The 12099-nt window shown below is 36.8% G+C and overlaps 2 protein-coding genes across 2 annotated transcripts; one reads left to right on the forward strand and one right to left on the reverse strand.

Annotated features, from left to right (window-relative positions):
- Window positions 1-2060: 2060 nt before the first annotated feature.
- Window positions 2061-5457, reverse strand: si:dkey-228d14.5 (uncharacterized protein LOC796266 homolog). Its single transcript, XM_053332836.1, has 7 exons — window positions 5393-5457; window positions 4528-4575; window positions 4373-4435; window positions 4215-4282; window positions 4004-4134; window positions 3297-3474; window positions 2061-2254 (listed from the first exon to the last, which is right to left on the reverse strand). The coding sequence occupies exons 1-7, from the start codon at window positions 5455-5457 to the stop codon at window positions 2061-2063; spliced, it is 747 nt and encodes a 248-aa protein (XP_053188811.1).
- Window positions 5458-6675: 1218 nt separating this feature from the next.
- zgc:110319 (uncharacterized protein LOC796111 homolog) lies at window positions 6676-10945 on the forward strand. The gene is made up of 8 exons (XM_053332835.1): window positions 6676-6740; window positions 7246-7346; window positions 7482-7617; window positions 7892-7958; window positions 8059-8170; window positions 8258-8321; window positions 8467-8641; window positions 10126-10945. Exons 1-8 carry the CDS (start codon window positions 6676-6678, stop codon window positions 10192-10194), a joined length of 789 nt encoding a protein of 262 aa, XP_053188810.1. The 3' UTR covers window positions 10195-10945.
- The last annotated feature ends 1154 nt before the right edge of the window (window positions 10946-12099 follow it).

Here is a 12099-nt window from a genome sequence, read left to right on the forward strand (position 1 = left end):
ACAGACACTTTTTTTCTTAATAAAAAATACTCTTATTTGTACAGCAGCGTATTGCTGCCACGCCAGGAAAAAAAAACAGATCAGTATCATGTTATAACATGAAACATTTTATGTAATAACATGATAGTTTCTTGTTATAACATAAAACTTTTGCGTTATAACGTGATAGTTTCTTGTTATAATATAAAACTTTTCATGTTATAACGTGATAACATAAATGTTTCACGTTGTGGGAATGAGGAAACGCTGTGTGGAGAACAGATTAATTGAGGAATATGGCTCATTTACAGGATTTGATTAAGTTCTACTTCATGCTTGGGTTGAAACAGACAAATCTCAACAGTGGGGTATCCGTGTTTTAGGCCATGGTGATTCCGGTTCACTGCAAAAGTGCCAGTTCACAACCTAATTAACCGGGGTCCACCTCCGCCTGGGACCAATTTATCACATTATAATGTGAAACGTTTCATTTTATAACAATATAAATTATAACGTTATAACGTGAAAAGTTTTATGTTATAACAAGAAACTATCACGTTATTAGCCTACATGAAAAGTTTTACGTTATAACAAGAAACTATCATGTTATAACGTGATACTGATCCGGGTTTTTTTTCTGGCGTGGCAGCAATACACTTCTGTATATTTGATATCACCTTCAGATGAAGTTTTTAATACACTGCTCAAAAGGAGGACTGGGTGTTGTTCCCTATCACTTTGTAAGCTCATTTGAATGTCATCTTGTCAATGTCAGTATGGACGCAGGAATGACTACGAGTAAAACCTGTTTCAGTGTTTATTTGGGCACCTGACAATTAAAAGTTGTGAACCCATCCAAGTTGCTTAACAAAAGTTGAATTACCATAATAAATTCTCATATAAAAAACAGACCACACCTAATAAACAACAGCCACTGATGTGCGTCTGCATGAGATTCTTCTTCCTTTAAACTCGGCCTATCAGCGTCACTGTCGTCATTTGCTCTGAGTGACCTATTGGAAAAATATTTAGCTAAATGTCAGCGCTAATAATCCAGTCAAACAGGTACTGGAGACGTCACAGCGATTGAAACTGTGGGATCTAAACAGGAGTGTATCATGCTGCTCCCTCCCATTGTAGCTACAGAGTGAAATCAGTGTTCCAGCTGAATAACAGGACATCTCAACATGTAAAGTGGTCATGATTTTATTAAAGTGCCACAGCGATATGCAAGTGCTTAGATCCAATAAAGAACCATAATAATAAACTATCAGAGGGACTTAATGACTTTTTTGGTCCATGAGGCATTTTAAGCTTATTGTTGATTATTCTGACATCTTATAAAAAGATACAACTCATCTTAAGAGGTAATAAGGATATTTTCAATTAACTCTGGATGCTTTTTCTGATTAACTTTAACCAATAGAACAAACTGGGAGAAAGAGAACTTGTATACGTTTAGTGAACAATGTCGATGCTGCTTTTTTGCTTTCCTTATTGATTCAACAATCCCTTTTTCCATTTTTTTTTCTTTTTCTCTCCTCAGCTTTTGATTCAGCTGTGTGTAATTTATTATTTTTCTGAATACATCCAGAGCATCTAGGAGTGTGGGGTAGGGAGGAATTGGGCAGAATTACTATGTACAATTATTCAGTATGTAACTTGTAAACATGTTGAAACTGGAATACCAATACACAGATTTTGTGGGGGAAAAAAACATCACACCAAAAAATAACACAAAGTATAGAAAAACGACATCGCAGGTAAATTGTTCTTGTTCTGTTGGCAGCATCACTGATATGTTTTGTTCATTTGCTGTAGTTTTTTTCATTAAATAAGGAATATTTTATCTAAAGAACATAAGTTCCCAGTAAAGAAAATGACACAATTTTAGGCAACAGTATCTACAGGGTGAAATAAAAGTGGTCATAATCCTTTAGTGGTTAACAATCCATCCCAGCAGAAGAGTGATGAAAAAAACAAAGTCATTGTTCTTGGAGCCACGGTCCAGCCACTGTCCTTACAGATGTCTTACTCAGTCCCTCTTCATCATCCTCCAGCCGAAACGTGGCAGCCTCATATCAGGACATTTGTATCATCAGAGGCTTTTCTTCCTCTCGCTTGCTCAGCAGATTTGAAATCATGAAGGACGAGAAAACGCTGAACTCCACGACAAAGCTGAGCTCAAACATCTCCAAGTTGACGCTGAGGATCCACTCGAATATAGCAGCCAAATGTTTATAAAAGTACTCCGTCTGAACAAACAAGATAGTGTCTGAAGGAGTTATGAGTTAAGGATGTATGGAACAGTTTGTGGGTGGTCTGCAGATCACAGTACAGCAGTCACATGTCACTTACAAGCACTTACAATGTACAAAACATGTAGTCAAAAACAACTGGACTCGCTTTAGGTTTCTCTAGTATAGAGAAGCCTTTTGGATGACAGACACAGACACAACATCTTCAAGAATCTCAGTTTTTGATGTAGTTTTTTCTAGAAATACCATGACTCTGTCAATCTTTATAGATACACTTTTTACACAGACTTCTATTTGGAAATAGTTATTTCTTCTAAATGATTAGTCAACTTCAGCAACTTGTATAATCTTCATCAATATTAGGCACATTTCTATGACAAAGGGTGATTTTTGCATTGATTCTTAATACGCTTAGGAGGAAGCATGAGTAACAGACACCCAAATCTTATCCTGGAGCACAATACCTCATGTTCTTACACACACAGGCTCTTTCTACACACATATGAATAGTGTACTAAATCTTGACCAGGGCGGCTTCAAACTGGAGGTTTAGAGGTTAAATAATCAAACTTGAAGGTGTGCATCGTCAACAAGTGTCAAGGTGCCTTTAAACTCAATATTAAACCCTGAACTGCTCCAGTGCAGCTTCTAGATGGAAGATTAGATGAATGTGAAAACATCCTTCTACTGTCAAAACATATTTTTGAGTCAAAGGGGACTTTAAAGATTGATAAAGAAAAAATGCCATTCATTCTGTAAAAACAGTGTGTGTGCTTCTGTCAATCCGACTGTTGTGGCCATTCCCACTTTGTAAACAGAGCAGCAGACCGGATCCGATTATGGCACAGAGGCAGAGCAGCTGGAGGTTGTTACTCAAGCGTCACTGCTAAAGTCAGTTGCGGAAATGTCCTGATTCAAGTCACACCAAAGCAACCATAGTTCACAACAGTTCTGCTTGCTAACACAACTCACTGCATGCCTGTGATCATAATTATATGGGGGAATTTGTGGAATGCTTACCGTACAAAATGACAGTTAATCTAATTAATAAAAGGATACAGCAGATGGTGACGATGACTTGAACCACAGTGGAGACAACGCGTATAGGATAAAGAACCTTCTCATATCCTGTTAGCGTGCACTTCCTGGTCAGGTCAGTGAGTAGTGTAATGTAGAAGCAGATACACAAGAAACTGATGGCAGCTCCGAAGAAGTGCAGCAGTGACAGGTAACCTGGCTGTGGAGGACAGGCAGTAGACAGACAGATAATGGAAATCAGGCCAGAGACTGATATATAGCTTGCAAGCTGTGTATCAGCACAAGGTTTCTATTTTTGAACTTTACCAGGACATTTTTTCATTGCAGTAATATCATTATATTGAAATATAATATTCTAATCTGATTAATCAGAGCACATAACAGCTGTTTAACTGGTGTTTAGTGAAAACAAATTAAATTGTCCTCTCTCATTGTAGAAATTTTGTTAATGGGCTTGTTCATTACATGTTCTTCCTCAGATAAAAATAGTACAATTAATGTAAAACTAACGTGCTTTCCCAACTAAATAAATAAATCATAACAGATGACACAAAACAAACAGTCTTCCACCTTTGTTTGCTCTTTCCTGCACAGGTGCAAATAGAAGCTGTTCAACTTTATTGTTAACATTATATGATGACGTCTTGACTGTTTTGCGGGATGTATTATTCGTATTGGACAATGATAATTTAAAAAGTATTCAGACATTTACAGCTGAAGTTACTTACGTTGCAGTTTCCAGCTGCGAATGCCCCGAGCGCTGCTACCACACCAAAGGCCAACGCAATCCTGCTCATCATGGAATAACATGCATGTTTCTCCATGATGTGAGCATGGTGGAATATGCAGAACAGGAGAACTAAAGAGGAGATCACAGTAGGTTAACACAGATCACTTTTATTACATACTGTATCATGTCGCTCAGGAAGATAAACTCACACAGAAAGGCTCCAGCATTGATTACGGTTGTAAACAGTGAATTTTCTGGTGCCATGGTTCCACTTGAGCTGGAATGACAAATATGTTCAGTTAATTATTGGCAATGTCTAAGTGGGAAACACATGTTAAAGATGAAATCAAGTGAATTGTATTCTTACCTTATGGTGGGAATAGAGCAGCAGCCAATGGACTGATTCCCACTGCAGACGTTTTCATTCCCCCTGACAAAAAAAACAGTGAGGTTTTAGAGAATCGATTATTCAAATGTTTGTCATGTGTTCAAATTTTGATACACTAATAAGACTCAACTCACCAGTCACTGAGGGAGCACACATGATTGCTGTAGAAGGCCATGCCATATCTATAAATGTAAAACAAAATAAAGTTTTAACAGGGATTGAATTATTCATCAACATTCATAAAGAAATAAGATATTCAATCAAACATTAAATGTATGGTGGTGGCAAAGCAAGAATTCACAAATAGGACTAAGTAAGATTTAGGAAAACATCATTATGTGGGTGGCAACTAGTGACTGACAAAGCTTAATAATGTTCAGCATGCACACTGGTTTACAGGTATGCTTATTTTGCTCATTGTCTTTTGACATATCTTGATAGTCCTGTCTTCACACCTTGCAGAGACAAAACTAGTCTGATTACATATTTCAAGGTTTCTGTTGCTTCATACATGTACTTCAAATGTATGGAATGAGATCATTGTACACACCTTCCTTGTTTTCACAGATATCTCTTCATGTAGCCTATAGTCTTGGGTCAAAATACATAAAACAGAGGTACTATGTTCTCTGTCTGTCAACAATGTGATATGGTCCGATCACTTCCTGATGTCAGTATTATTACTGAAATCTCAATGCCTTTAGCCCAAATGTAACGTATTAAATACAAATCTTGTCAGTCATGATTCAAACATTGCCTATCAGGAGTCCCATTATCATGAGACCTTACAAATTATAATTAAAAAATAATTAGAATTCAAATAAAATTAGAATTAAAAATGAAGATGTGAAGAATACAGGTGAACATTTGTATTTACTGGCTCATTAGGAATATTCAAAAGGTTTCAGAAGCACACAGAGGGAGAACAAAAGTTGTACTTGTAAAAACATAGAAAACATGTGTAAAGACAAATGTGTCAGTTTGTGTGTGTAAACTTACATGGTCCATGTGCCGATGAAGGACACCATGGAGAGGGAAAAGGGGAAGATAATCCAGAGCCACATGTCTTAGTGGGAAAGAAGAATAGCAGAAAAATTAAAACAGGTATTCCTTGGTGGTCCAGGTGTCTTGAAAACACTTAAAGGAAGACCTCTTCAGGGGGTTGTCAATTCTTCATCGAGTCAGTCTCATAATTACATAGCAGGATGAGAACCAGACACCCCCCTCTCCAAAAAAGAAATAAAAAGTCCAAACCCTGGAGGATGTAACTGTAGTTGAGGCTCCTCTTCAAGCAAACAATATTGCACTGCTGTTGTTACTTTTGACTTTCCCCCATCTAGAGTACAGCCCGGCTTTTATGGGAGAGTCTCTCTCTCTCTCTCTCTGCCACTCCTTTAGAGCACCACCTTGCCCTGAAAATATGTTAGGAAATATGGGGTGGGCCTCCTAGACGCTGCCACGTTGTTTTTTCTATTCCAAATAGACTCACCTTTATACTCCAACTTAAGCCAGATAATGCTACAGCTACTGGAAATTAGTGACTTTGGTTTTGAAATATGCACACTCCCAGCAGAAAAACTGTACCTATGTGTACACAGACACTGATTTTGAAAAGATGACAGGTAAATCAGGTTAGAGAACTAAAACCAATTATTATGTAAGAAATTGTTTAAATACTTATTGTGACATTCTTTGTTTGTCATACAGTGTATGTGTAAAGTACGTACACATAGCCTACACAAGTACTTGTACTGAACTTGAGTATTTCCATTTTTATGCTTCCTTGAACTTAAGTTAAATATTCTATTTTTTACTCCAACACATTTATTTTCCAGTTATATTTACTTTTGAGATTAAATGTATTATTCTATAAATATATGCAGACATAACATTTTCAATTAACAATGATCAGTTCATTTTTACTTTTTACTTAAATTAATAATTAAGTATTTTTTCACTGTGGTACCACCACTTGAGTAAGGTAAAATGGAGGAAGATGCCCTGGATGACCCACCACCACCCCCAGATTAACTTGATATAATTATTCCTCGTTGGTGTTTTAAGGATCTCTGTGTTTTTGATAAAGGCAAAGAAAAAAACAACAATCTAATAACATGCCCTCATATTCTAATGTTTGAATTCTGACTTTTTTCCACAGTGGCCCTAATCCTCTTCCGTATTTAACACATCGTTGTCACTTCTTAAAACATAATTATTTGCGCTTTCAAATCTCGCGAGATGTACGCGCATTTGGGGTTACCATCACTTTCAAAATAAATAAAATGGCGTCGCATGTGAGATGGGGTCTACAGCGGTTGCTACGGACAAGGAAAACTATTCACTTTAGGTTTGTCGTTCTACGGCTGTAACATGTGAATTTGTACACACATCGCGTTGCTGATGTGATGAGGTTTAATACTTGTGGATAAACCGTGACGCTGAGATAATACGTGTAAACTTAGCTAGCTAATGAGCAAACTGCGACACAAAGTAATCCCATTATTCCTTTTAAGTGTAGATAATTGGCAGCTAGTTAATTAAATGTGTCTTCCTGTGTTTTGTCGTCTTTAATGTCATATGTTACAGCTTCTACTGAACCCAAAGTCATTTTTGCTAAAGCCTTTTGTCAACATGGCCGCTAATGCTTGCACTTGCTAAATGACTTAATATTTAGGCTTGTAACTTACATAATCAAATGTTGAGTTAACAATAAAGTCAAACATTTACTGACGTTTACTGAATCAACACCACCTCACCATTTCTTCCTGCCGCATAAATGAATGAGTTGAAGCCCTGTGTGGTCTGGTAGACTTGATAATAATTGTGATACTGCGCTTTTTTGTTGTTGAAAGGTTTCCAGATAAAACGAGGAGCCCATACCACACTCAGTTCTCGACCCAGAGTTTCAAGAGAGTTGAGCCTCTGCCCAGCACAGGAACTACACACTTCCCAAGTGAGAAACCACCTGTTTGGACAGTCACCTGCAATCAAAACATGTGTTAATGACAGGCACAAAACTATGAATGAACGTAGACACAAAAATCTTAACTAAGATGTTTTCTGGGTTTTTGTTTTCAACATCTTTTAGTAAGGCACCTCTCCATCCAAACTCAAGACACTCCAAACCCCAGAAGCTTGAAGTTTCTTCCCGGCAAACCTGTTCTTGGAAGCGGGACACTTGACTTTCCCTCTCCAAGCTCAGCTGAATGTTCATCTTTAGCCAGGTTGTGTGTCATGTTCAGAAATAATACTTTGAAAGTGAATTTTATCTGCACTGAGGAATGTGATTGTCTTCAGATTTGACAGTGAGACAGGTTACATACAGTAACTGTAATGAATTACACTTTGTGACACTACAGGATTTCATTCACTGACTATGGATGTAATGTGTAGATATGATGTGTTGTTTTTACTCATACATTTTGTCTTGATTTAAAAAAAAAAAAAGACAGCTCACATGGTTTTAATTTGTGTTGAATGATAACATGTTTCTTTCAGGGACCTGTTTGAAATTGAGGGAGTAAAAAGTGTGTTCTTTGGCCCTGACTTCATCACAGTCACTAAAGTAAGTATTAAATGTGCTATTGACAGCTTGTCTCTGTGACTCTAATCCTGTGAAACCTCTTTGGTGAGATAACACATGAGATCACCGGTGTCCCTATCAGACAGATGAGGATGTGGAGTGGACAGACATTAAGCGTCATGCTTTGGGTGCCATTGCCAAGTTCTTTGAGAGCGGCGACCCCATAACAATAGGGGCAGTGCACCATGAAAGCAGTGAGTATGCAACATGTCCATCCCAGCCATCTGACCTTACTGAACATTGTGTAAATCTCTTCATACTATATATTTATTTTACTGCAGGTTTGTCTGAAGATGATGATGATATTGTGTCGATGATAAAGGAGCTTCTTGACAACAGAATCAGGTACAAAACTAACAACCCTCAGAGCAATTTGGCAATATGTTATGGCAATTGCATATCTTACGGTTTGTACTTTGTGTTTTAAACATTAATTCAGTGCCAATCAAATGGTTCCTTTTATCATGGTATCGCCTCTTTCTCTCACAAGACCCACAGTGCAGGAGGATGGAGGTGACGTCATCTTCAAAGGTTTTGAGGACGGCACGGTTAAGCTGAAGCTGGTTGGCTCCTGCACAGGTTGTCCCAGTTCTACAGTGACCCTGAAGAACGGCATCCAGAATATGCTGCAGTTTTATGTCCCAGAAGTAGACACAGTGGAACAGGTGATTATCAAGATCTGCACTACCGTTCTTTTTTTCTAGATGAGCATTTGTAGGGATTGTTGTTTTGACACCTGGCTTACTTCTGGTCTCACCGCCTTTATTTGGATAGTCATTTAATTGTGTAGAAAATTGTGATGAATCTCATTTTATTTTTACTTTTGGCTCCTTAAACGGGACATATTATGTGCACTTTGTGGCTGTGCGCCACTAAAACACTACACAGCCAATCAATTAACACAATGCACTATGATTAAAAAGTTCAAGCTTGTTCTTCTGAGTCATGCCTGTGTAGTATTCAGAGGTGGCAAAAGTACTATACTTGTGACATACTGATTCAAGTCTTTACTTCAGTAAAAGTAAGAAAGTTCAATCACTTCAAGTGATCATTCACGCTCGCAGGAATAGACTTAGTTTAACTGAATGACTTAGAAGTCGCCAAATGACTGACTTTTAACGAATTTTGTTAGTTTATATAATGCAGATTTGTAAAATATTACTTTTATGAGGGTCACGGTCACAGACAATAAACTTAGCATTTCATAATTGTGGTAGCAGCGGTGCAGCAGATGTAATGAAGTCCGTTGGATGCAAACTAATATTAAGCCTATAGCTTATTCATTATAATGATGGACATAAATTGAGTTGAGTAGGGGTGTGTCTATACACTCAGCTTACAAGATGAGACGAGACACGATACTGGGTTCACGAGATCAAGACAAGACGAGATTTTAGCTAGCAGGTGAGTCAGCAGATTTGTTGTTGAAGAAGAAGATGGCAGCCTTTTATGAAGTCGACAAACAGCCTTATGTTGGTGACTTTTCCATTCATGTTGTAGAACCCAAAATACTTTCATACGCTGCTTCTCTCTTGTTTTGGTTTCAACTCAGGACAGCTCTGGTTGCTGTTGTCTTCCATTTAAACAAAACAATGCTACATTAACATTAGCTTAGTTTACTAATAGGGCAATAGGAGAGGCAACAGGTAAAGCTAACAGTGAAGTTTCAGAGCACCCTCTGCTGGATCACAAGGCAAACCGCTTCAAATAGTCTGATGCACATGTGGAGACTGCAGCCTACATTTTGAACATGAACTCTTCACCCCATATCCAAACAAATTTCCAAATTTCAAATAAAAAGTGGCAGCCCAAGAGGAGAATGAAGCCTGGGTTTTTGACTTGCAATGAGCATTTTGTTAACCTCAAGTTTTAGAACTTTGATTATGTTTAGCATCGATGTCAGGCATCATAACAGTGTAAAAATAACATAAACTCAGAAAAAGCCTAATATGTCCCCTTTAAGTCTGAGCAATCAAATAAAACTGATTTTTCAGTCTGTAGGCAGAGTCTTCCAGAGTATAGAAATATCATGTTAGTATGCCATACCCAAATGCTACTACAAAGTCGCCCCCATGACGGCTGTGGCTCAGGAGAAACATGAAAAAAATACTATAACACTCATATGTCATAATTGTCTTTTCTCACACAGGTGGAAGATGAAGTGGATGAAGTTAATGCAAAGGTTTTCTCAGAGCTGGAACGCAAATTGCAAGACTAAATATTTAATTGACCAAAACACACATGAATTATGTTCTAAGCACTGTTTACTATTCTACAAATATAAGAATGAAGACATAAAATTATTTCTGCTATTATGTGTGCAAACCATATATTGTAAAAAAAACTCTGAACTTTGATTTGTCAAAGCAGGAAAAGTGCAATGAATAACATTAATGATGGCTGAATCTTTTCCCAAATTCATGAGCTTCGTTATGTGCCTGATCGTTCACTGGAATGGTGTCCTTGGACATTTGAATGAAACTGAGCCATCGTTAATGTTATCAGTTCTATGTGTGCTTTTCCTGCTATGACAAGTTACCTAGAATGGGAGATATACTGTCTGACCTATATATAGAAAATACTGTCACTTCTCTTAACCAGACAAGATGATCTGCTGTGATAGCTGTAAGTGCTGTGTTGTATTTATTTCTTATAAATATTATATATTTTAAATGAATATTTTGATAGACTGATGATATTGTGAAGGTTTTGACATTGAATTATTGTCATACAAAATGAAGATGGATGTAGTCAAATCTGATATTCTAGTTTTGCTGGCATATACTGTACGAAATGTAACTGAAGAGTTACTGCTTGTTAATGCATCATCTATACATGACTGCTATCTATCGATAAAGTGGAAGTAGGCTTACACTTAAAACATCCTACATCTGTATGCTATATCTACTGTATGTGCTATGTCGTTTGTTATTCACATCCACTGCAACACATTAAAGTTCAGTTTGTAAGCAAACACACAAAGACACCACTTTTGTAATGACATTTTATTTAAAGTTTTCCTTTTAAACTTGAACAGACATGGCCTGAACAATTAGATGGTATGGTACCAACAGAATGAAAGAATTTGTGTGCATCAGTACATCAATATCATACATTATATTGTCCAGTTCAGCGTGCCAGAACCTCTCATGATTAGCTCACTCAGGTCTGTGGCTAGGTATTTTATTATAGGTTGCTATATATTCATAAAGCCTTCCTCTTTGCCCTTTATCCTAGCACTGAGTCTCTCCAGTGGAAATGTTCTTGTACCTCTGTTTTACAGTGGGGGGCTTGTCCTAGATCCAGTTAAATAGTATGCATTTTCTTGGTAAGAAGAGTTTGATTTAGATCTGTGTGGGACCGTAGTTTGTTTTCTGGTGAGTTGTCTGAGTAGAAACTGCTCAAGGTCCTTACAGAGCTTGTTTCAGAAGAGGATTCCCTCTTTTGTTGAAAACAGTTTTATTATTTTCCTTTGGTTATGGTTTTTGTATAGTTCTATATGGGTAGAGGAAACTCAAGGAATCAGTGAATCTTTACTGCAAATAAACAATCAAATATATTTATATGACACCTGAATAGAAATAAACGTGTATATCTCAAATGTAAAAGATAAAAAAGACAATGTGTACGGGTTAAAAGACTTATGTTAAACCATATTAAAAAGACAAAATAAAAGTTGAATGAAATTAAATAGATAGCAAAAAAAAGAGAGATTAAAAGACAAAAGAAACAGATGAATAATATCGATAAGACTATAACACTTTAAGAATGATTAAAATATAAGAATAATAAAGTATAAAAATAATAATTAGAATCGTTCCTATATTACTATTTATTACTCATGCCCTGGAGACACAGCAGGGACACGAATAATTTACATTTAGATCTGCGTGGGACAACAGTTTGTTTTGAGTAGAAACTGTTAAACGGAGATTGCAGAAAGTAGTTCTATTATTTTCCTCCAGTTATGGCTTTTGTATAAATCTATATGGGGGGAAAAACAAGGAATGATATTAAATCTTTACTGCAAATAATGATTAGAATCGTTCTTATATTACTATTTATTAATAATGCTATGTGGGAACATGTAGGGACATAATAACATGAGAGGTGAAAACATAAT

The sequence above is a fragment of the Scomber japonicus genome, chromosome 14 (assembly GCF_027409825.1).
Source record: "Scomber japonicus isolate fScoJap1 chromosome 14, fScoJap1.pri, whole genome shotgun sequence".
In the NCBI taxonomy this organism is placed as follows: domain Eukaryota; kingdom Metazoa; phylum Chordata; class Actinopteri; order Scombriformes; family Scombridae; genus Scomber; species Scomber japonicus.

Bases quoted from the DNA above. Each gene is read 5' to 3' on its own strand.
- si:dkey-228d14.5 (XM_053332836.1), bottom strand. From the start codon at position 5,457: ATGTGGCTCTGGATTATCTTCCCCTTTTCCCTCTCCATGGTGTCCTTC. The intron at 4,576-5,392 runs GTAAGTTTACAC...TTACATTTATAG, and splicing joins TTCATCGGCACATGGACCAT to ATATGGCATGGCCTTCTACA. The intron at 4,436-4,527 runs GTGAGTTGAGTC...TTTTTTTGTCAG, and splicing joins GTGTGCTCCCTCAGTGACTG to GGGGAATGAAAACGTCTGCA.
- zgc:110319 (XM_053332835.1), top strand. From the start codon at position 6,676: ATGGCGTCGCATGTGAGATGGGGTCTACAGCGGTTGCTACGGACAAGG. The intron at 7,959-8,058 runs GTAAGTATTAAA...TGTCCCTATCAG, and splicing joins ACTTCATCACAGTCACTAAA to ACAGATGAGGATGTGGAGTG. The intron at 8,642-10,125 runs GTGATTATCAAG...TTTCTCACACAG, and splicing joins AAGTAGACACAGTGGAACAG to GTGGAAGATGAAGTGGATGA.